General features: G+C 41.3%; 1 protein-coding gene across 2 annotated transcripts in view; it reads right to left on the reverse strand.

Annotated features, from left to right (window-relative positions):
• The window catches only part of hip1 (huntingtin interacting protein 1), a 41,822-nt gene that overhangs the window by 9,474 nt on the left and 6,757 nt on the right, over positions 1–25,591 (reverse strand). Inside the window, exons 1-15 of one of the 2 annotated variants that reach the window (XM_053687267.1) lie at positions 20,774–21,268; positions 10,212–10,275; positions 9,691–9,833; positions 8,305–8,361; positions 6,726–6,806; positions 6,448–6,524; positions 6,163–6,224; positions 5,461–5,601; positions 5,018–5,075; positions 4,863–4,938; positions 4,551–4,694; positions 2,670–2,767; positions 1,789–1,861; positions 1,462–1,645; positions 101–189 (exon numbers count right to left, since the gene is read on the reverse strand). In XM_053687267.1, the coding sequence (XP_053543242.1) occupies positions 101–189; positions 1,462–1,645; positions 1,789–1,861; positions 2,670–2,767; positions 4,551–4,694; positions 4,863–4,938; positions 5,018–5,075; positions 5,461–5,601; positions 6,163–6,224; positions 6,448–6,524; positions 6,726–6,806; positions 8,305–8,361; positions 9,691–9,833; positions 10,212–10,275; positions 20,774–20,791 (1,365 nt within the window). In that variant the 5' untranslated portion in view covers positions 20,792–21,268. Of the gene's footprint in view, positions 1–100; positions 190–1,461; positions 1,646–1,788; positions 1,862–2,669; positions 2,768–4,550; positions 4,695–4,862; positions 4,939–5,017; positions 5,076–5,460; positions 5,602–6,162; positions 6,225–6,447; positions 6,525–6,725; positions 6,807–8,304; positions 8,362–9,690; positions 9,834–10,211; positions 10,276–20,773; positions 21,269–25,591 lie in introns of those variants that run through there. The other variant, XM_017491049.3, reaches the window with a different exon arrangement.

Consider the following 25,591-nt stretch of genomic DNA (forward strand, 5'->3'; position numbering starts at 1 on the left):
TAATATTAAAAACTGAATGCTCTGGTTTGTGCTATGTTTGATCAAATGAAATACCATGTAGTTGATATACAAGCTCTATGTATGAAACATGACGTCCTACCTTCCTCAGCAGGTCAGCATGGTTCTGGACCAGCTCAGTGTACTTCTCCTTTAACTTAGTGTAGCGCTGCTCATTTGCCTGGGCCTTTTCTACACAAGAGAGAGAGAGAGAGAGAGAGAGAGAGAGAGCGACACACACACAAACAAGTTCCAGTTAGTCCAGAATGCAGTCCTTACCAGTCTTTTTGCATCAATTATAAAATATTATTAATGATATATAAAGTACTGAATGGTCTCACCCCACTGTACCCGAGAGAACTTTTTGACTATTATGATCTGCCTGCTTTCAATTAGGTTAATGAAGACCACAGACCAATAGCCTCCAATTAACATCCAGGACTCAATGGTACAGCACTGGACTCAAGTGCAGATTTTGGGATGCTGTAACTGGTAAATGGTCTGCATTTATATAGCTCTTTTTTAACCTTAGTGGTAGAGGTCTGGTTCCTCTCAAGGTTCCTTTCTCTTGTGTCTCAGGAAGTGTTTCCATTACCACGGTCACCTCCGGCTTGCTCATTAGAGATCTAAACCTGTGTCCAGATTTCTGGAATATATGTAAAAGTTGTTCATGTGTCTCAGGAATAGCTTCTTATCATTTGTTGGCATCTGAAACTAACCAAATGCATCAGCTAACTCAGGGATACTACTAAGTTAACGGAACAAAGTCAAATTTTATTGAAGAAAGCTTGACTAACTAAACATTGTCAGTTAAGTTGAACTGCTATCACAAATGACAAAACAATTAGTTAAGTCAACTCAGGCTTTCGCACTGTGCACGCACACACACACATTTTGGTGGTAAATGGCCGTCTACTTTCTTCTGAACTTACAGGGCAATAACAATGGGCTCTGCTGTGTACGGTTAGGCTCAAGCTTTAAACAAGCTCACACGGAGCCTTAAACCATGCTGTTCCTAGGCTTCGGTAGAATAAAAGCAAAATAATTAAATTGCTTAATCTGGAAGTGTGACCGTCACCTGACAGACACTACATATTGTTTAAGTTTTTCTTGCTTGCCTGACTTAAACCGCAATTTAAGCTGTACTAGAACAAGTTAGTTAAAGAAAGCTTATTTACTAGCTTGGTAAACAAAGAATCCCATTTTGTGGTGCCAAATTACTGCAATAAATGGAAATAACAGGGTGAATAATAACATGGCGCAAAAGCCCCGTGGTAGAAGTGAAATGTTTCAGCACTAGGTCATGTAGATTCTAGGGCTTAGTTTTTCAGAAGGAACTGAATGGTCATGTATAATTTGGGCTGTAACAGTAAAAGCCTCGATGACTATCGGCTTGAACGCCCAACATCCTGAGAACGTTGTACCTGATGAGTGTGCCTTTGCAAAACGAGGCAGGAGTCTTACTTTCAATCTCAGTGAGGCTACGCTGCTCCTTCTCGGTGTCCTCTTTGACCCGGCGCAGGTCGTCCAGCTCTGCCTTCAGGAACTCGCTCTCGCTCAGTGCCTGCTGCTTGAGGTGGCTCTGCTCGGCTAACTCCGCCTCCAGTTCACTGACCCGCCCACGCAAGGCCTGGCATAGACGGCCACTCTGAGGTATTCAAAACAGACCGGTTATGAGCATCACATGTCCAAAGACACCAAAAATTCCCTTGCTTTTTTTTGACTTCTCACTGATGAAACATGTTTCACGCTCTTTCACACCACTTCTCTGCCTTTCTCCGTTTCACTAACCTCCTGCCTGAACGACTCCAACTCTTCTTTCAGGGCCTGGAGCTCTGCGGTCAACTGCTCGATGAGTCTGTCTCTGAGGGAATAGAAAAATATGTTACAACTTTAAGATCAGCTCAAGCAACTAGACAGCTTGTAAGAAAGCCATGATTCGGCCCACGCTCAGAATATTTCAAGAGAAACAATGATCCTGACTGTACATACGGAGGCGGTTTTCCCAGAGACAGACATAACCTGGCTCTTGCCCAAAAAAGGGATTCCCAAACTCTGAACCCACGACCACACAGTAATGCCAAGGCAAAATTACTCAGGCATTCTTATCATTTTTAGCTTTTATCGTAAACCCGTTTTTAGGAAATTATTTTGATAAGAATATTTCATGTTAACGTTAAGTTTGTTTGGATGGGAATTACTAGACCGAATAAGCAAAACAAACCCTAAAATGCCGTTTTACACACCGCACACATACTCCAGTACCCGGGATCGTTTGAGAAAGGACATCATCATTGTAGATTTGTTTTCACAAATTTCTTCTGAACCGCTGATCGACTGTGCAAGTTTATATTTCACTCCCATGAGCAATTTTTGAAAAATGGGAAATAAGTTATTCACCTGGATAAAGCAGTTAATGAAGCTGAATGAATTAATGAGCTTATTTGCTTGACAAAAGATCAACAGTTCAGGTGCCCTTTAACAGAAGTATAATAATAATAGAAGCATCAAATTCAACCAATCACGTTACATCCGGTCCTGGGAGCAAATCACTTACACACGTGGGCTCGAGAACAATTTTCACAAACAGCCTTAGAATGTGACCGGGGTCCTGTGTCCTAGTGGTTTTGTAAAAAACTATTTAAAAGAATGAAATAGTATAAACGTCTTACTTGTCATCCTTACGCATGCCATTCTGACTGTTGAAGTTGAAGGGATCAGTGGTAGCCGAGGTGCCAAAGAGGTCATCGAACCTGCTCTCCACGGCACACTACGTCAACAGATTCAAACACAAATAAACATACAGCTGCGTTCAGTCCTCACAAACTGTCTGCTTTTTCTTGACTTTTTATTTTTGCGTTTGGTGTACCACTAGATGACGATCATATGCAACAGTGGACAAATCACTAGCCTAGGAAATGCAGATTTCATGTCTGGGCTCGTAGTCTTTCATACATAATCTGGCAATAAAAGTAGGATAAAAAAAATTCAGAAAACAAAAACTACACTCTAATGACTTTCAAAACAAATTTTCATTTGGTATGTATCAGGCTTGCTGCGATAGTCGATGTTCCCGGTGTTCGACTGCACACCGATTACATGCCTTGCCCAGCGCAGCACCGCCCCCGCTGTCGTTTTACCTTTTTTATAGTAATAACAATCATTTAGTTCAGTTAGAGAACGGATACTACAATTAAAAACTGAACGCGTCTGCTCGATTCAGCACGAGTCGAGTCGCAGCACAGACCAGCAGGAGTCGGATTTCATTCAGCACGTAAGGAGAGTGAGGTGAGCTGACTGACAACACGATGGTGGAAGACTTGGTTTAAAAAGTCCTATGTTTAATATAAGCGAGTTTGTCATTGTACTGTTTTGTTGTTGTGTTTTTCCATTAAGAATAATAACAAACCCACCATTCAAGCAATTGCTGCCCCAGAAGTGCCGCTAATTCTAATGCGAAAGTAAAATGCGCACGACCGCACGAGCATCCGCAAGTTATTTAAAAGTGAGGCGGAAAAGGAAACCAGGAAATACTGGTATTACCTTTCTTGTCACGTCGATTAACCAGTGGGAAAATTTCCTCACCGTCGCATCCCTAGGACATAAGTTTAAAATGAATAGGAGTGGCTGTGGCTCAGGTGGTACAGCGGGTTGTCCACTAATCGTAGGTTTGGCGGTTCGATTCCCGGCCCACGTGACTCCAATGCTGAAGTGTCCTTGGGCAAGACACTGAACCCCAAGTTGCTCCCGATGGCAAGTGAGCGCCTTGCATGGCAGCTCTACTACCATTGGTGTGTGAGTGTGTGGGTGAATGAGACACAGCGTAAAGTGCTTTGGATAAAAGCGCTATAGAAGTGCACCATTTACCATTTAATGTGGTGCAATTTATGTTCTACATGTGTGTAGGCACTGGACTTCAAATACTTGTTCATTCCCCTAATAATTAATGCACTTTACTATCTAACCAGGCAGCAAGGTGGTGCAGTAGGTAGAGTTGCCGCCTCACATCCTAGGATTGATCCTGAGCTCGGATTACTGTCTCGGAGTTTTGCCGTGTTTGGGTGGGTTTCTTCCAGATTCTCTGGTTTCCTCCCACTGTCCAAGTTTATATTACATTTACGGCATTTGGCAGACGCCCTCATCCAGAGCATTTATACAACCGGGCAGTACTCAAAGGCCCAACAGCTGCAGCTTGGCAGGTCTTCATTTTTAACTCATGACCTTCCGATCAGCAGTTCAACGTCTTTACCACTATACTAAATTGCATACACCACAGGTGAAAATGAGTGTGTGAATATGTGTGTGTGTGCTTGGTCCTCTGCGATGGACCGCATTTTAGGATGCGCGTATAACGCACGTGGGTAAAAGCTCATCAGGTTACAAGTTAAAAACAAGACATGAAATGGCTTGAAAGTTGCATGAATGTTTTGACGTATAAATCGTTTTCAAGGGTGTGAAACCGTTTCATTCACTGAGGAATCTACCGAATAGGCATCCAAAATGGACATAGTACTTTAGATTCATATCCAAGAATGCGCATGTATGCGTAGTACCGGCAGGGGTGGGATGTCCGTGTCCACGAGTTCGTCGGTCTCCACCATGTGCTCGCTCTCAGGGGACGAGGTCTCGGCTGGGATCACCACCACTGGACTGATGTGCTCCGACAGAGCTGAAGCACGCAGGAAGTTTGGTGGATTCTGCGGAGAGTCGCAGAAAAAGCAAAAAGCAGAGTGAGTCACTGGTTGGATCTCACAAAGCCAGCTTCATGAGGGGGAAAAAAAACAAAAAAACAAAACTGCTGCTGTGTCTGAGCATTATGTAATACCTTTTCCACTGGGTTTTAAAGACTGCAAACATGGCCTTACCTCAGGAAGCTGTGGGATCTGTATCAACCTTTTAAAATACTGCAGGTTACTGGAACGGTAGAACAGGCTCTTCAGTCTAAAGAGACATGAGAGAGTGGGGGAGTTAATATACTGTAAATCGAACCGAGCGCCAAAGCGGAATGAGAGGGACTCACTTTTTAAACTGCTCATGGAAGCGATCTCTGTGCCCCTGCAGTGTCTCTGCTGGAAGACCTGAATGGGAAGAAAGAATGCGACAGACGGATACAGAGAGGAACTGCACTAATGAGTCAGGAGAGACTGGACCCGTGTGTGTGTGTATATAAAGTCTCTTTATAAGAACATAACCTCTCCAAGCTAAGAAGAAACATAAAATTCAAATGCACAGAAATGGAAAGTGCTTTTATATATGTATATATATGTATATATATGTATATATATGTATATATATATATATATATATATATATATATATATATATATATATATATATATAGCTGAATGTAACTGTGGTTAATTTTAGTTTTATATGTAAACATGCATTTATCTGTTGCTAGCAGTAACTAGTTCACTTAAAATCATGATCTAATAAGGGTGACCAGTAAGAGCTCTCACTCACAAGAATGCAGTTTGAAGAGCAGTTTGACTGTGTAGTCATACAGGTGACTGCTGTCCTGAATGACTTGGATCAGAGGAGCCAGCCGACACTGACCCGCTGCTGTCACCGACACGGACCGGGACATGTCCAACGAGCTGAACACTGAGACACGTACACAAACATATAACGGAATCTTTTCAAAAGGAAATAAAGCAGACAGAACATAATATATGAAATGACACACAATATTTTAAATATATATATATATATTCAGTTCAGCTATCAATCTTTGTATATTTCATGTGCATCACTGCTCCAGTTCAACCACCCCTATGATTTTATGTTCTTTTATTCATATTCATCACCATGAATCTCTCTCCCTTCCTTCCTCCCTCATTTAAAAAAAAAAAAAAAAAAAAAAAAAAAAAAAATCTGTATCTTTCCCTTTCATCTTGCTCTTTTCCTCACTGACTCCCTCCCTGTCTGATGCAGGTCCCACGAGACTCCATTTGCTCACTATGCAGAGGTGTGGCTTCCTGTCCCTGGGAGTATGTCTACACACACACACACACCTCTACATCTAGCCGAAACCAGACATATCAAACCCTCTCTTTGTATAACAGTAAAGCCTCTCTAAACACTACACAGCATGCACAGACAAGCTTACCACACTTGACCGCTGCTGTGCATCAGGGAGCGTGAGCCCTGAGCCCTGTAACTCACCAGTAAGAAACAGATTCAGCTCACACTCCATGTAGTCAAACATCTCCACCGTCAACTGGAAGCTATAATTCATAAAGAGGAGAGGACATTTTGAAAGGATGGTCATAATCTGACCCTCACCGACCCTCAGGAAATCAGTTTTACAAAAGGCTGAGCTTTTCATTTTCCATATCCATGCACGAGTGAGAAGTCGACAGGTCAAAGAAGCTACAGAAAGAAAGAAGAAGAAAGAAGAAGAAGAAAAACAAGTACGATCACACATGCAGCATACAAAACAGAACTCACAAGTTATTGACATCGTTTTCACCCGCTTCTTCGAGCTGCCTGTTTGACATCTGAAGGTTGCCAGGGAAACGCGGGTTCTGTTGTAGTAGACGGGAACATGTGGTGTCGGTGTCCGGTTTTTGATGGTAAAGTACAAACCATTAGTCTATTATATCACCTAGCAGAGCCCTTCGACTGCTCAAATACTACTACGGTCAAACAACCTATTCTCAGTTTGAACAACTGGTAATAAAATGTGTTTAAAAAAATAAATAAATAAGTGGACCCATCTCACTCACTTTGATGTGAAACTCCATTTTGGTGATGAGTAGTCTGAGGTAGATGCTACAAAGCTTCCCATAGCCTTCACTCAGGTGGCTCTGTGCCATGCAGAGAACAAAGGAAAAGAAAAATATTAAACTGGGTAACTAGAGCTGGTGAACAGACAGTGGGTTTTCAATCCAAATTCCTCAAACAGAGTATCTGCAGGTATCAACACTTCAAATGTAATACTTCCTAATACCATATAAAGACGTTTCCAAATTTAAGACCTGCACATCACTTCAATCATGCTACATCACCCATAATGGATCGTCTTCATGCATATACGTCAATTTCTGGGATTAGGTCAACTATAGCAGGGTAAACTTCTACAGAGGGATACGAGATTGCAGCAAATATCCCTTTTGCATTACCATTTGCATATACTATACTATACATATACATATACACATACACATATATATATATATATAAAAGCCTTTGCTATTTTGTAATATTGCTATTGCACTGAATGCTTAATAATAATAATAATAATAATAATAATAATAATAATAACAACAACAACAACAACAACAACAACAACAACAACAACAATAACTGATTTTTATTCGGGGTACAAATAGTAATAACAATAGTAATATATTTCTGACTTAATTCACTATGATACGTTAGACCTCGTGGCTTTTAATTTTGGTGGAAAACTGCAGGAAGACCTCCTTTTAGTTGGCAATTTATTCATTTTTTTCACTTCTCACTACCAATCAGGTGAAATGCTACAAACCTCTGCCCATAAAAACGTCTGAGATTACTCAAACGTAACGTAACGTAACCGTAGAGAATCTGGCGCGTGTTGTGTCTAAATGCAGGTTATAAGCGACTCTCAGCACAGACAGATGAAGTTGGTGTGGAGCGGCGTTTACTGTGAACCGAGCCGCTCTAACACACTGATGAGGAATTTACGACTTTTTAAGGCCCTGTGGACGCCCTGTCATACCTCTCTGGGTGGGATATGATAAAGGATGCAGTTCACAGGAAACATTATTCCTGACTCAATACATTAACCACCACATCAGCAAATACCCGCAGGGAAGCAACTAGAAGTGTCCCTTAGCAAAAATGAGTGCTAAGCATGCACCTTCCATCCTATCCTTCCTGCAGGCTACCGGAGCAAAGCTGGCCCCCATGAGTCCCAAGTGTAATAATTGTAATAAGAGACAGCAGATCTACAGAAACGAAATGAATGCAACAGGCTGGGCAAAAATATTATCAGTGTTGGGGATGATGATCATGGCTCTCGGAAACAAGAGGGTAGTGTAACACTCTACTGAAGTGAAATGGATGTCATCATGTGCTAATTAAGACTGGTGTTCTCAGCTGAGGACAGGAAAGCTGACACACATTCACACTGCTTAGTCACTGAACCATCAGTCATCAGCTAACTAACTGGCACTGACAGGGAATGCTATGGCACAAACACTTCCCCACACACTGCCAAAACCAAATCCAACACACACTCCAATCAGCAATAAAACTAAAAACTAAAGAATAACGGGGGGGGGGATGATTTAAAAAGTCATATTGTGATTACGCTCTTACCCACATCCTGCTCATGTCGTTTAGGTCTGCCTTGTTCCGCACAGAGTCTTTAATGACCTAGTAAAGGGGGCGGGGATAAATAAATAAAGGGTTAGACAAATCACCTCACACACAACCCCTCTAAAATGGGACACTTGCAGTCCTCATGTGCCTGCGAGGCCCACAAGGCAGTCAGGTGTCCCAATCTGAGCCCTTACTGGGCCCTTTGGCAAAGCCTGTATGTGGTCTTGCCAGTGGACCAGAGCCCTTTGTAGGCCGGTCACAATAACTACTTTTGTTGGACGATAGATTGTCCCAGAAATTGCACTAAAAGATATTATCATCATTTTAAACCACTGATATAATGATAAGATAATAGCATAATAATGCAAGTAAACCCCTTCAAAGAGCGATGAACTTAACACACAGTTTTTGCATTCGAATGTGCTTTCTTATCTTAAGCTCGACGAATATTCGAAGCTCAGATTTTAATTGGACAGCCCTTGAGCAGACCAGACAACAGAAGCAGCACGAACATCTAAAATGTAGGTGACGTTCATTCTTATGTAAACAAACACGCATGTAAACATAACGGGCGATATCGAGGTCAGCAAAAATGATCGCGGTCACGTCCACGTATCGTAGGATAAGTCGATAACGTAATTATCGTCACAGGCCTAGCTCTTTGAAATACTGGTTAGGACCAATCACACAGAAGATGGGTTCGTTGAGCACACACAGGAACAACCCTGTTGGAAAGAAAGATGAAAGAATGCCTCTTAAAAGTGTCTTTGTTATGTGATTTGTATAATATTTTATATATATATATATATATATATATATATATATATATATATATATATATATATATATATATATATATATATATATATATATAAATAAAAAAGAGCTACAAGTATGATCAATTGCCTAATTTTACCGTTAACCTATTTAATTTGATATTAAACTAGTGCATAGACTCAATGTGGCATCGTTTGAAAATCACAAAATTGGCATGAATGGGAAGTTTCACCGGTCATTGCAATTTCTATTCAAACATATTGAATCACATTCCTGACAGCACTAGGTCTCAAATGCTCAGTTTTTATACTCATGCACACTCCAAGACTAGAGGACCAAAAGGTCCGAACCTTGTTGACGTCACAAAATAGAGGCAGAGGGCTACAGGGTTTGGGCAGCCTTTTGGGATGCGTGTAATGGAAAGTCTTTAGGATAGAGCTAGCTGATACAGGTTATGCATGCACTACGGTCGTCATTTGTATTTGGCATGCGTTGTGCTCTTAAGCACGTGCCTGGATTTCGTGTTATTCTGTGTAAGACTTGTACACAAAATGACCTGAGCATGACCACGGATGAATAAATACCCACACAGGCACCACTACTCACATTTGGGTGGCCGTCTCGTAGGAGTTTGTGGAAGACATGGCAGAATTTCCAGCAGAGCACCGCGTTGCTGGAGATCGGCAGGCGGTTGACGGCTGCCCAGAAAGTTTGAGCGCCCTTCTCATGATGGGTGCCCAGGATGCAGGGTGGAAAACAGTTAAGAACAACAAAAAGTAGGACATCAGGACCTCGCCCTTACCTTACTGTGCTCCCCATAAGCCCCTGCAGGACCAGCTCCTAATCCTGACTTAACATAAGAATGAATTACAAAGCTCTAAAGAGGTGAGATTGGGTTAGCTGGTGCTCTGGGGTCAGCATGATCAGTCCAAATGACTGACAGTTAGTCATTAAAATATTAACTAATATTTGAAACATCATGATAGCAAGTGTACCCTTCAATATTTTCAAAATATATAAGATAGAGCTTTTATCATAAGGTTGGTCTTCAAAGTGAGAAGTGACTTGCTGTGGCTTGGATTTACTGTCAGTTCAACCACTCGACAGAAGCACAAACAAAAGGATATTTCTGGCATGCTTTTCTTTGACGGCAACTTCCTGTGTGTTAATCGCCTTGTTGATGCTCACAGCCTGTACAGAAAGACAGAAACAAAGTTTAGTCCTGGATGTCAGGCACTTCAAACTGATGAATGAGCAAAAATTCTGATATGTCAGGAGTGGCCAAACAGTATTACTGTTAGAGTGCTGCAGAGATGACGAATTAAACCAATAGTGTTAATCGTGCACTTGTAGAAGTGTCTAAAATACAAATGAAACTCGTCGTCTAAACAGTGCATGACTGGTAGCAGTGTCCAAAATACTTGCACTTCCTTTAAAAAAAAAAAAAAAAAAAAAACCATGGCCACAACAGTTGTACAGCTTAGTAATACAATATGCTCTGTCCAAACCTCAGGAGGGAGGTGGGGTTGGGAGGGAGGTGGGGGGGGGGCTGAACAAACTAAAGAGAGACATCTACAGAGACGTCAGCCACCTGTCACCTACTCATATGCTGGTTTAGTCACATCTCCCTCCTTCTGGTGCCAAACATCAGCCTGGGCTTCAGCGATCATTTTATCTTTATAACATACACGCTGCTTTTTCACATAATCCTAAGAAAAACATTTTTGTTTCATTCCAACCATGACCTTCTTAAAAACTTTCACTTCTGTTCTCTGGTGTTAATTTTGGATATGAAACTCCAACCGCACTAACAGTGATGTCATCGCCTGTGCTTACAACCTGTGCTTGGCTGAGCGAATGAACTTACGCAGTTATACATGTCAAGTGCCGTTAAACCCCTCAGGAGGCGAGCATGTTATGGATGGCTGATCCTGGTAAATGGTGCGCTACATGTGATGAGATCATTCAAAATACGTGCTAGAGATTGTTTTTAGAACGCTAAATTATAGATTATAGCAGGACTGCAACTTTTTTCTTTTTGTACAGGGGTAAAGATTTTACTCTTGGTTCGGCAAATGTTTTATTTATTAACTTCCTTACTTAGCTAATTTGTTGGAGAGAAATGACAGTTCAGGAGTTGAGGATGCGGAGGATTTTCACTAAGCTATATAAAAACCATGGCTTTTAAACGAATCAGAAGAGACTGCTCTGTTTTCTGATCCTCTGCCTCAGCTCACGCTGCCAGACTCCTCCGCTAAAGGTGACAAGGCCAGGCTTTGTCTGGGCAAGATGGATTTGAAGGAGAAGTGTCTCATTAAGTCACAGCTGGGCTCTGGGAATCAGGGAGGGAGAGGATGGGAGGGATGAAGAATAAGGGTATTGGCTCACGCTCCTGAACAAACAGCTCCTGCATATTCAAGTTGGTGCGCGTGCAGTTCCAGGCCTGCGATTAACTGACCTCTAGAGCTTCTTTGATTCGCACTAGCTCTAAAAACAGACCCATTTTATGTTCCGATCAGACCGTAACCTAAGCAAAAGCATGCACCCTTCAAAAAAAAAAAAAAAAAATGCAAGTCATCTGTGAGGGGTGGAGGAGGCTCAAAACCAAAACCGCCTATGAATAATGAAGTCCCTAAATTACCCGAAAAATATGCTTTTAGCCTCTCAATGAGAAAAAAAAAAAGCCACAACAGCTAAAAATCTGTAATACTGGAACAGATGCCAAAGCCTTCTGGTGTCCAGTTGGTGGTAACCATTATCTGCCTCATACGCCTGGGTGGTAAAAAGGAGTCAAATTTATTTGGAGGGGAACAGAGTCAGCCATTGGTGGAGGATTAATGAGTGAAATACTGTATACTTGGAGTCTTCCGCATCTCTTAAACTTTGTCCCTTTAATTTTTCACATAAACACCTTATAGTTCATCCTTCCAGTGCTAATGACAGTGCAAACGATTCTAACTGCTACCAATGATTACAGCATGGTATGCTATGGCTGGTTTATTGAACCATTTCCCCTCCAGCCATAGCTGCCAATTAGATCCGTAATGGCGATGACGCTGGAGGAAGCTTAAGAAAACCATCTGCGAGTGATCTACAAACAGCTGCGCTTTGAAACAAGCCTCTTATATGAAATCGCAAATGCACACGATGAATCAAATCGGTGGCAACAAACGCAGACGTAACGTGCTCTTGGATATGAAGCACATCTGTCCTTGGATGACCCATATGCCTGAAAAGGAGACTGCAGGAAAATAGTTCTCTTAATTTGTATGCCGTTTAATACCCAAGATAATCTGCACATCTTTTTGACCTAATAGGGAATATAGCACTTGACAGAAATACTACACTAACATTCTATCAGCCCCGTGAACAAATCTAATTTCCCACTGGCTTTAAAATAAAAACAAGTGCAGTATGTCAGCTTAAACTCCCAGCACTTTTGGATGACTCCAGTCTCACGTTCCTCACTCTCTTGACTACAGAACAGCTCTATGAGCCTGATAAATAACTAAATAATTCATAGTGGCTACTGAATTATGTGATGGTGAGCTAAATAATAATAAACTGGGACTAGTACAGGTTACTCTGAGTATACGTATATCTATTTTGCGTAAATCCTATCGGAATTACAGCACATGCACAATAAAAGTGAATTCACACTCAAATTCCATACCCAATCATTTTCAATGGCAAGTTGAGATAAAATGCATAACTGATCGTGCCATTGCAAACAAGAAGCTGACCAGCAACACAGCGAAAATTGTTGAGCTGGATTCAACTTCGTGACGCTTCTGTGCAACAGCTTGTTCAGTATAAGGTTACAAATCCATTCCAGTCAATAACCCACATATATCACCACTGTACATCGCAAGACGCTGCTTATCTCTCCTGACAGTACTCTGTAATGTGCAGTTTCAGGTTCCTGCATGTATAGGTCCAAATGCTATCCAGTGAGTTTAAGAAAAAGTTGACTGATTTAATCAGTCAATAACATTCCCCATTTGGCCCCGAAAACACCATCGCTGAACGCTCCATAACTCCAAATAGACTACTATGGAGTCCTGGGATCTGAACCAATATCTTTCCAGTGAGCAGGTTAGGAACTAGATATCGCTGCTAGCCAAAGACAATTACACCGGCAAAAAAATAATAATAATAATAAATACTTTTTTTTTTTTTTTAAACATAAGAACCGGGGGTGTAATAATACACTGTAGTCACAATTCCAATGCGATTTGATTCATGTAATATTTTGAACAAACTTTGAATGAAAAAAAGTCATGAATGAAAAGGCTTTTATTTCTGAATCATAAACAATACAAAAACATGCATTTTTCTGCATAAAAGGAAATGAACGAAAAATGGCTATGAACAAAAGGTTTACTATTGTAAACAAAATGTACTACAGGTTCATTATATATATATATATATATATATATATATATATATATATATCTCTCTCTTGGAAGTACTCCCAATATTTTGGCTGAATAAACAAAGTGTCTGAGTGTCCCAGGAACTGACTGAGCGAAACATAATGTGCTCCACAGCAGAATTACATAAAGCTCCAAAGTCGACTAAAATGCCCATTTTCCATGGCCTTTGGTGTTGTTTGAAAGCTACTGAAGAGATTTTTAACCATTATAATGTGGTCCTGCAACCACATAAAAGTATAACACGTGTAGATCATAGCAATCCAGAGCTATCAGGCTTCAAGTGCAGATCTTGCAGGCTCTTCACGAAAGAACACGATCACATGACCAGCATGTTGTCTATATCTTTTAACTCTATGGGCTGCACAGACCGGGAACCTTTGAAGTTCAAACAGTGAATTTGCATCACATGCATATTTAACAGAATGCTCATATCGCACATTTCCATCATCTCATTCTCATCGCGATGCATCATGTCAGAAATTTTTCAGTTCTCAAGGTTTGATCTGTGGTTTTCCTCTTGTGGTTAAACCTCTAAGGTTATGCTGGTGTCTTCATTTTTTTCTGGGTATACTACCCTGACAGTTTTATTTTCCTGTTGACAATGTATACTTTAAACATGTAGTCACTCTTTAAATTCAAAATTAGCCAAAGAGAGCAAAATAAAACCCATAAGATATTGAACTGTCTGATTAGTGTGTTTACCATGAACATGTCCATACTAAGGTTGATGTAACTGAAAATGATTTGAGAAGACATAAGCAGTCCTACAAAGAGGAAGTGGTCATGATGTCTCAAAAATGCAACTACGTTATGAAGGGCAGGCGGGAGGTATAACTGTAGTAGACGTATGATCATGATGCAACAGTATTTTTTTTGCAACGGTTAAACTTTCTTCTTCTTTTTTTTTTACTGTGTAAACAGGGGTGCTTGAAAGTTTGTGAAACCTTTAGAATTTTCTATATTTCTGCATAAGTGACCTAAAACATCCTTAAAGTAAATAAAGAGAACCTAATTAAACAAATGAGACAAAATTATTATACACAGTCATTTATTTATTGAGGAAAATGATCCAATGTTGCATATCAGTGAGTGGTAAAAGTATGTGAACCTCTGCTTTCAGTATGTGGTGTGACCCCCTTGTGCAGCAATAACTGTAACTAAACGTTTGCGGTAACTGTCGATCAGTCCTGCACATCGGCTTGGAGGAATTTTATCCCGTTCCTCAGTACAGAACAGCTGCAGCTCTGGGATGTTGGTGTGTTTCCTCACATGAACTGCTTGCTTCAGGTCCTTCCACAACATTTCTGGACTTTGACTTGGCCATTCCAAAACATTAACTTTATTCTTCTTTTACCGTTCTTTGGTAGAACGATTTGTGTGTTTAGGGTCACGGTCTTGTTGCACGAACCACTTTCTCTTGAGATTCAGTTCATGGACAGATGTCCTGACATTTTACTTTATAATTCTCTGGTATAATTCAGAATTCATTGTTCCATCAATGATGGCGAGTCGTCCTGGTCCAGATGCAGCAAAACAGACCCAAACCATGATACTACCACCAGCATGTTTCACAGATGGGATAAAGCTCTTATGCTGGAATACAATGTTTTCCTTTCTCCAAACACCCTTCTCATTTAAACCAAAAAAATTCTATTTTGGTCTCAGAAATGTTCTTTTTGGAGAGCAGTGGCTTTTCCTTGCAATCCTGCCATGCACACCATTGTTGTTCAGTGTTCTCCTGATGGTGAAGTCATGACTATTAACATTAGTCAATGTGAGAGAGGCCTTTAGTTGCTTAGAAGTTACCCTGGGTTCCTTTGTGACCTCATGGACTATTATACGTCTTGCTCTTGGAGTGATCTTTCTTTGTCTCCACTCCTGGGGAGGGTAACACTGGTCTTGAATTTCCTCCACTTGTACACAATCTGTCTGACTGTGGATTGGTGGAGTCCAAACTCTTTAGAGATGGTTTTGTAACCTTTTCCAGCCTGATGAGCATCAACAACTCTTTTTATGAGGTCCTCAGAAATCTGCTTTGTTTGTGCCATGATAAATTTCCACAAATATATTTTATGAAGATCAGACTTTGATAGATCCCTGTTCTTTAAATAAAACGGGCGCTCACTCACACCTGACTGTCATCCAATAGATTGAAAACACCTGACTCTAATTTCACCTTCAAATTAACTGTTAATCCACATACTTTTGCCACTCTCCGATATGTAATATTGTAATATTACAAATGTTTTCCTTAATAAACAAATGACTTAAGTATAATATTTTTGTTTCATTTGTTTAATTGGGTTCTCTCTGACTACCTTTAGGACCTGTGTGAAAATCTGATGATGTTTTAGGTCACATTTATGCAGATATTTAGAAATTTCTAACTTTCAAACACCACTGTAAATCATTCAGTAGACATCCTGGGTCATTTCAGGCGTCCAGCTAAACGGGTCCAGTGAGAGAATATATTAAATTGGTCAGTGTCAGAAAAAGGTAATGGCTGAGGGCCAATTTCAGCTTTATATCTTGGTACACCCACTCCTACCCATTTCCTGTTGGCTAAAAAATGCCTGCCTCTACCCATGTTCCTTTACGGAGCCAACCCAAACAAACTCCTCTTCAGCCACTGCTTTCATTCCAGCTCAAACCCAGACATGGTGTAGATAATGAGTAATGAGCGGGGTAGCTGTCTGAGACTTTAGGTCTTGTGTATGACGTGAAGTTGAAAAAAGCTAAAAATAATCCTTTGCTTCCTGAACACACCCCTAATTTAGTAACGTAAAATCTGGAGACCAGTTTTCTGCTAATACAAAACCAACCACTATTAAATAATAACACTCACTCAGTCTAAATACACACACACTTCCTTTATTGAGCTGCAGTGTAGGACTGCCAGTGAGCCATTAGTCGGTTTTAGAGTTTATTTTAGACAGTACTCTCTCCAGCTACTGCCCCACCCTGTTTGAAAAAGGACACTTGACTGAAAGATAGCTGCTATGTTCTAAGCTGCTCTGGACCCTTTATATGGGCTTTTTACAACTTGCATCTCTTACTCGCAAAGAACACTAAGTCACCACTACGTTATGTTTCTGGTGCAGACACACACGACAGACAATCCATATAGGTTGAGTCAGACGCTCTCACTCGCATCACAGCTGGCATGGCTGGCTGAGTCCATATCACTGGGAAACATCTAGAACACAGAGCTCTAGACTCGTACGATGCGGGACCTTCTGTGGCTGCCGTCAAACATTTGCATGCATTAAACACTGAGGAAACGTAGACAGAAGTTACAGTGTGGTTTGAGCAAACAGACAACAGACATCTGAGGACATCCGAGACATGTGCACAGGTTATATGGCCTTGGGGAGAAAGTCAAAGGGACCAGAACAGGATAATGGTACCATAATGGAATAATAAACCATTTGGGTCAGTTTTACAAGGTTGCAAAGCAAAAGCCACTCTCCACACAAAAGGGGTGCAGGGCTATTATTCAGACCAGCGCCTTTTTTAAAAAAATTTAATGGCTGGATGAGCATCTAAAGAAGCACTTTAGCCCCACTTCTAGCAAGTTCTATGCAAGTCATATTTGGGGTCAATTTCAATAGCATGTACTCATATTTAATCCACATCACCTCAAATGTAACCGATAGGTTCATTTGAACGCAACAAGTTTCCCAAAATTGGTTTGGAATGCATTTTGAAAGCGGTCCAGATGTGGCAACAAATAGCAAACATGCCATTAAGTCTTGTGTGGCATGGAGGCTGAACAGAACCGCCATTGCAGATCCAGCTAATAACAATTCAGGTTCCTTATAGTGCCTTATTAGGCCATTGATTGAGGATGACGAAAAATTACAGTTATGGTATAGTGAAAAATGGTCAGGCAAAATGATCGACAAGCAAGAAGAGACACTTTTCACTGATTGGCTGAATGATGGTGGTCCAGATTGGCTCACAAATCTGCCTTTTCACGCACACATTATTTGAACTTGCAAAACATTTTCTGACTTCAATGATGGTACCTTTAAAACCAGAAAAATCAACAGACCTCCCAGCTTTGGGCAATAGACATAACTACTCCATGATTTACAACGTATCCTCACCGAATACCTATATGGACAGGATTAGTGTCTCGGGAAGATGTTCATAAAAGCATTATTGTTACACATTAATCACCAAGACAATACTCTCGCATCTGGACGGCAATCAACGAGAGGTGAGAGTTTCTATGGGGCTTGTTTTCTCTTATGAACCCATATGCCCAGGGATAGGGTTAATATCAATTAACCGTTTAAATTTATAATACAATACAAGACAACACAATACAATCCCCTTTAAACAGCCTCCAGGATTGTTTTGTTTTCATTATTCATGTAGTGTTATGCTTTTGCACGCTAGATAACTTCAATGAATAGCAGCTGTCAAAATTTGCAGGCCTCTGCCTGCAAAATCACAGACACCTCTATTCAGACAACACGAAAATCATTAGACTAGCACGGAGTTTGTTAAAAAAGACAACAAACAAAAAAACAAACAAACAAAAAAAAAAACACAAGCTGGTATTTTGGTCTAATCCAGTTGGAAATAAAATCACAGGGTAACACCTGGAAACGCTAAATTGTTTCCAAAAGTCCCTATGTAAATCTAATCCCTTCCAAACAGAGCTCAAGTCTGTCTGTGTTGGGGATCTTACACCTGCCGCTGCATGTTTTCATACCACTGTGAAACAATGTATGACAGGAATACCTTTAGAAACCAGACGATATCTAGGTGATGGGCAGAGAGCGGACAGGTTTCAGGGAGATGCCACGAGCGGAGCCGAAGCGGCCCTTTGTTCCAAAAACATGACGTGACTTATCAGGGTTTCCTGCTGCATTGTCAGTGGACAGCCAAATTATTCATTCATCTTAAGTAACTGTTCTATCCTGGTCACGTTACGGTGGATCCGGAGACTTTCCTGGGAACACTGGCTGTGAAATCACACACATTTGCGCAGTTTAGATTTAGCTAATCCACCTACGCATGTTTTTTTCCTGAGCTCGGAGGAAACCGGAGAACCTGGAGAGAACCCACAGACTGCACGCAGACAGCAACCTGAGCTCAGGATCGAACCAGGGACCGTGGAGCGATGCCACCGTGCCATCCTAGCCAAATGAGATTGCGTTTCGAAGCGGTCAGCCGTGAGCGACCAGACAGAATGAGGAACTCGTTTTTTGTTCGCCGTTTTGGTTGCTTCATTGAGCATCAAAAGTTCACGGTGATGTTTCAAAACACATGTTCCACACACTTTTTGAATATTGCCAAATTCTTCTCACGCACCTGATTGAAGCACTTTTGCAGCTCAGCTAACGTTAGACACGGAATTCTAACAATTCAATAGTTTAAATCTTTATTTAACACAATGCTAACATTGTATTATACGTATATATTATAACGTATATATTGACAGGCTGAGTGTAGTCAAACTGTGTGTGTGTGCGGACATGGATAATCAGAGGCACACAAGGACTTTATATGTGCTTCTGGTAAAGGAAATGGTTATTTAGCAAAAAGTACTTTGAAATGATGACATGATAAGTGTTCAAGACCCAGGGGGGAGGGCACGGTGATTTAGTGGTTAGGATGTTTGTACTACCTTTAGTAACATTGTGAAACACTAGTGTTGTGGTAATCGAGACCAGTCTTGAGTCAATGGTCTCTGTCTTTTCCGTTAAAAATTTTTTTTTTGTATAACTAGTAAACTCTGTTATTTACCTCACACATGCTCCCTAACCCCCTAATGCAATGATATAAAGTAGGATTATAGTGCAGCACTGTGTACGCGGAGTTTGCGTGTCCGCCCTGTGCTTCGGAGATTTCCTCCAAGTATTCCGGTTTCCTCCCGCAATCCAAAGACATGCATTGTCGGCTGATTGGCATCTCCAAACTGTCTGTAGTGTGTGAATGTGTGTGTGATTGTGCCCTGTGATGGGTTGGCACCCTTTCCACGGTGTCCCCCACCTTGTGCCCAGAGTTCCCTCCTGGCTCCTTTGTGTAGGCAAAGCGGTACGGAAATCAGATGGATGTTCAAGGCCTATTTGATTCGGTGTCAAACACACAGAAACCAGTCCATACAGGACTTTTTTTGTTTTGTTTGTTTTATCGTTACGACCAAAAACGCTCGATTTTCCTGCGGCTATTTACAAACTTTGCGATGCAGCAATTGCTTGGAATGGTTTTTCACGGTGATGTTTGTTGGTAAACGAGACCTTTTAGCTGTACTCGTGTCAGACGGACGTGAATCGAAGGTTTGGCTGAACGTGCGTTGTGATGACGTCACGTGACGTGTCTCGGCCCAAATCTGCGGTAAATTTTAATAGATTGACTATTGAATACTGCAGAGTTCGTCTGGTTTCACGCTCGTTCCTGCGGTCGAAAAATCCTAGAGGGACTCAGAGAAACGTAAAATAATATGACGGATACTGTTAGGTGGGAAAAATCCCACTGCCAACAGATTCTGTTTTCAAGGCCTTGAGTATATTCGTTTATAAAAAAAAAACATACAGCTGAGGAATTTTATCCAGTAACACTGTGTGGGGGGGCAAAAATAAAATAAAAAGAAGGTGACAATGATCATAAAAAGTAGTATAATATAACACTTAGAACTGCTGGAGATTTGTTATTCATGATTCAAAGGGCAGAAAATAAACCTAAAGCAGAGACAAACACTGTTGTGTAAAAGGCGTATAAAGGAAGCCAGTTAGGAAGTTTCATTAGTAGGCTGCTCAGTCATCTGGTGAAGAGACCTCCTTACAAAAACCCGCTCGGTATTAGAGCTGCACTACAAACACCCTCACAACACACACACACACACACACACACACACACACACACACAGTCTATATAGCATTTATAACGCCAGCCCACGTTAGCTTGCAGGCTAGAGCTCTGTAAAAGACCAGTTCATGGAGGGAAGATGATGAGAAATACCGAGCCAAAATCACACGGGCTAACACTAACACTAAAACACACACACACACACACGCGCGCGCGCTACAATATAGCAACAACAACAAGGTAAAAACACAACGGCTCGCGCCAGCAGCGATGAAACTGTTGACGCAAAAGCAAATCATACTTCCTACAATGCAACAAACCAACAACAACCACCACAACCACCCTGGGAAAGCAGAGTTCACCCCCAAGCTCCATTCCCCTCGTCCCAGGAAACACGGAGCTAGGTTTGAGAAGGAAAAGCGAGGACTTACCATTTTACTCAAGTCCATAGTTGAAAAGAGGCGTTGTGGAGTGAAGCATTCACTAATTCAAACCCCTGAATCTAACGGGGGGGGGAGAGGAAAAGAGGAGAGAATGGAGGCTAGAGGAGAGGCGGAAGGCTCCGTTAACTCAACATGTGCCCCGGTTGTATCACTTCGTTCCGGTGCACAGAAGCGTCTAGAAAAGCCCACAGCGGTGATGAAGAGCCGAGTACAGCGATATTCTCCCCGCAGCCTCCGAGCCGGAGAGCCCAGGCACAACAGCAGAAAATCATCTAGTCTGATAACACACGCTAAATGTAACAGCCCATCCCATTAACACACTAATACACACACACACACACACACACACACACACACACACACACACACACACACACACACACACACAATCTACAGCAGGGGAAACTACACGCTAACAAACTGCTAATTAACTTTACTGAACATTACACTACTGTCTCAATGTCTGAAACTTTTATAAACGATTGTTTATGCACGGTGCATGTGAACGCTGCCCTCGTGTGGCTGATATCCTCTCTCTCTCTCTCTCTCTCTCTCTCTCTCTCTCTCTCTCTCTCTCTGTGTGTGTGTCTCTGTCTGTCTGTGTGTCTCTGTCTGTCTGTCTCTGTCTGTCTGTCTCTCTCTCTGTGTCTCTGTCTGTCTGTCTCTCTCTCTCTGTGTCTCTGTCTGTCTGTGTCTCTGTCTGTCTGTCTGTCTCTCTCTCTGTGTCTCTGGCTGTCTGTCTCTCTCTGTCTGTCTCTCTCTCTCTGTGTCTGTCTGTCTGTCTCTCTCTCTGTCTCTGTCTGTCTCTCTCTGTGTCTCTGTCTGTGTCTCTGTCTGTCTCTCTCTCGGTGTCTCTATCTCTGTGTGTGTGTGTGTCTCTGTCTGTCTGTGTGTGTGTGTCTCTCTCTCTGTGTTTCTGTCTGTCTCTCTCTGTGTGTGTCTCTATCTCTCTCTCTCTCTCTCTGTGTGTCTCTGTCTGTCTGTGTGTGTCTCTGTCTGTCTCTCTGTGTCTCTATCTCTCTCTCTCTGTGTCTCTGTCTGTCTGTCTCTCTCTCTGTGTGTCTGTCTGTCTGTCTCTCTCTTTCTGTGTGAGTGTGTGTTTAATGACCTTAAGTTTTAGCCTATAAACCTGTGAAATTTGCAACAGCTGACTGACAAAGTATAACCTCTGTGAGGATGTACAAGATGAAAGACTACTACTGGTTTGTACAAATGTTAGAGCGGTCTAATTTGTATGAAAACAGACAATTTCATAAAATAAATAAAAAGTGCATTAAACAAGACATACAAAAAAGTTAAGAACAAACAAGTGAAAAAGAGTTGTCCTAGATATTGTCTGAAGAGACCGTGGGAAGGAATCTGGAGATCATGATTTAATTGTAGTTTTTGGATTATTCACTCGTTCATTCATCTTCAGTAACCACTTTATCCTGCTTTGCTGGGGGAAAACAATAGAATTTGGAATGGTTTAAGTGGTTATAATAGGAATTGTATTGGTTTTAATGAAAACTGTAATGGTCCCTGTGGGTCTCTACTGGTAATTTGTTGCCTTCTACTGGTGACATGTTATGTCTAGTGGGTACCATTTAGGACCAATAATAGTAATGGTTTTAATGGTTAGCTGATGATTTACAAATGGTAATTGTAGTGGAAACCATTAGAATTTCTGTGATGGTTTCTATTGTTTTTTTTCAGCAGGGTGGTCAGGGTCACAGTATAGGGCTGGAGATTATTCTGGGAATACTGGGCAGGAACACACACTGATACCAGTTCATCACAGGGCAGCACCCACGCACACACACACACGCATACACACACACACACGCACACACACACACACACGCATACACACACACGCATACACACACACGCATACACACACACGCATACACACACACGCATACACACACACGCATACACACACACGCATACACACACACGCATACACACACGCATACACACACGGGCAATTTGAGTAGACAGCCACTGACATGTTTTGGAGGTGAGAGGAAACCCACACGGAGACAGGGGGAACATGCAGAGAAATTCCACACAGACAGTAACCTGAGTTTTAGGATCGAACCAGGGGCACTGGAGCTGTGAGACAGGAACACAATGCTTCCCCTGTTCTGATTATAAAATGAAAATTTCTCATTATCCTTTATAGAACTGATAACCAAATGAAATACTTGAGTTACAGGGTTTTGTTTTGTTTTTCAATTTACATCTCTTTGTTTTACTCTGCTTAAAATTTGGTATTAGTTTAATGTAATCTTTATCAATATATTTAAAAGGACACCGCTCTTTAAATTGATTAATCAGGTTGAAAAAAAAAAATGAAAGAATTCAATGTTGCTTGTATAGGACCAGAGAAAAGAAGCAGCTTGCACAAAACAAGGCTTGCTATTCATGGGTCTGTCACTTCACTCACTGGTACAGTGCACAGCCAGCTAGGTCAGAGATGTTTTACAGAGAGGTTAGATCCATCAAAACATCCAAGTGTGTTGTGTCAGTGTATACCACATAGCTGATGAATGCACAAATCTGATTGGTCAGAAGGGGTGGATTAATTTTCTACAACAGCAGCTCAGACAATAGTGCAGCTGGAATTCACTAGTTTACATTAATGCGCTGATTCTGACAAATTATTGTTTCTATAGTAACAGGTCATTCACACTGACTTAAATGGCAGATATGCCACTTAATCTTTCTAATAATAAATGGATTTAAAAATTCACTTGAAATAAAATGGACTTTATTTACTTTATTATACAGAGTGTTGCAAAAGTCTCAATACATAAAGGTAAATGAATACTTTTGAGCAAAATCTCTTCCAAAATCCTTCATACTTAGTTATACATAGTTTATATATCCTCCACTCCCTCCCCCGGTAGCTTTTAAAGTTCCCGTGAAGTGCCCTGAAATGCTCAGCGTTATTCAACGTGCTGATGTAATTTCCACTGAAACAGGACATCAGGGTGGGACATATCAAGTGGCTCCTCCCACTTTTTAAATAGCAAATAGCTTTACCTCACAGCCCAGGCTAAGTTGTACTTGACAATTAGTACTATAGATTTTTTATAAATGTCGGGGATAGGACTCTTCAGATTCTAGAGAGCATTTGATTGGACAGAAAATATGACGAGAAGCTGAAGTTCAGAATGATGTCATCAAAACAACCGTTCATCCGTATCGGTGGTAGAGAGAGAGAGAGAGAGAGAGACTGTAAATTTTTAATGCGTATATCTTCTAAATGCGAATTTTGTCATTGTTTTGGATCGCACTAGCTTATAGATAACCTTAAAGCTAACGTTCATACTAAAAGCCACAAAACTTCCATTTTGATTTCATGGGGACTTTAAGAACGCCTTTGACAAAAATAGAACGTGTTGAAATCATTCTCATGACTGTACTGGGAAGCTGTCGCAAGGTTGCGATGGACTTTAACAGGAAACATGACAAGCACATCACACACACACACACACACACACACACACACACACACACACACACACACACACACACACACACACACACACACACACACACACACACACACACACACACGACACTGTTGCCAAACTTATTAACAACTCCAAAAAGACTGGAAGTGTTGCGGCTCCAGGCTCCCCCGACCCCGTGTAGGATAAGCGGTACGGAAAATGGATAAGATAAATATATAATGAAATCAATACTAACAAAAGAAAAACGAAAAGGAAAAGGAAAATATTCAACCGCTGGCTGGTTTTATATCCCGGGCCAGTAAGACTGCCATCTCTACAATTTCCTGCGAGTTTAAAGGGGGTGTGATGTGGATGGAGCATTAGATGGTCTAATGTACAGGTTCCCAACTCTGGTCTTGGAGTACCCCCATATCCTGCACATGTTAGCATTTCCCCTGCTCTAACACGCCCACTTCAACTCAGGAAGGACTGTTAATTAGATGAACAGTTGACTCAGGTGTGTTCGAGCAGGGAGAACACTAAACTGTGTAGGACAGAGAGTACTCCAGGACCAGGGTTGGGAACCGGAAAACAGGAAGTCATGCTTGGCTATAAGACGTTTCAGAAAGACGAACTGCACAGTTAGAAATCAAGACTGTGAACCCTAAACACTAGAACAGTGACTCAAACAGATTCCAGGAATGACGACATTGAGCTCAGCTCAGAAGAGAGAAATGAGCAAAGATAGTCCTCAAACTCCTAGGAATTTGGTATGTGGCCCAAGTGCGAGGGAATAAGTAGACAGGACATATTTTTCCATATATTATATTTAATTTTTCACATTTAAGCAGGCCTGTGCAGCTGTGTGGACCGGAGATGGACTGTCGTCGAACAGCTATAACTATGAAAATACTTTCATATTAATGGTTTCTGCAAAGATCTTGCAGATGTATTGGGTGTCTTTTTACTCACAATGCTCTTTATTCAGGTGTGCTTCCAACGACAAGGCCATTACATTTTTTTTGATAAAAGTTAAGCACACGTGTAGTGTCATTAACTCTACAGTACTCTACAGTGCCTGTGCAAAAGTTGCCTGATATGGGTGTGGCGATACAACGGACACCGTTTTCTGCCGCTCATGCATATGATCTTTTAATCCACTTCCAGTGTAGTGAGGTCACAGGTCAGGGCCTGCACATTTTGCTGTCTCATGACTTTGTGTGCATTCTTTCTCTCTCTCTCTCTCTCTCGGTCTCCTCCTTTCTTTTTCTCTGCCCCGATCACTGATGTAGCACCCTGAGAAAATGACTACAGGAACACAGGAAATAGCAGAAGGGAACAATGGATAATGAAATACTCAAAG

This window comes from Ictalurus punctatus, chromosome 17 (genome assembly GCF_001660625.3).
Source record: "Ictalurus punctatus breed USDA103 chromosome 17, Coco_2.0, whole genome shotgun sequence".
In the NCBI taxonomy this organism is placed as follows: domain Eukaryota; kingdom Metazoa; phylum Chordata; class Actinopteri; order Siluriformes; family Ictaluridae; genus Ictalurus; species Ictalurus punctatus.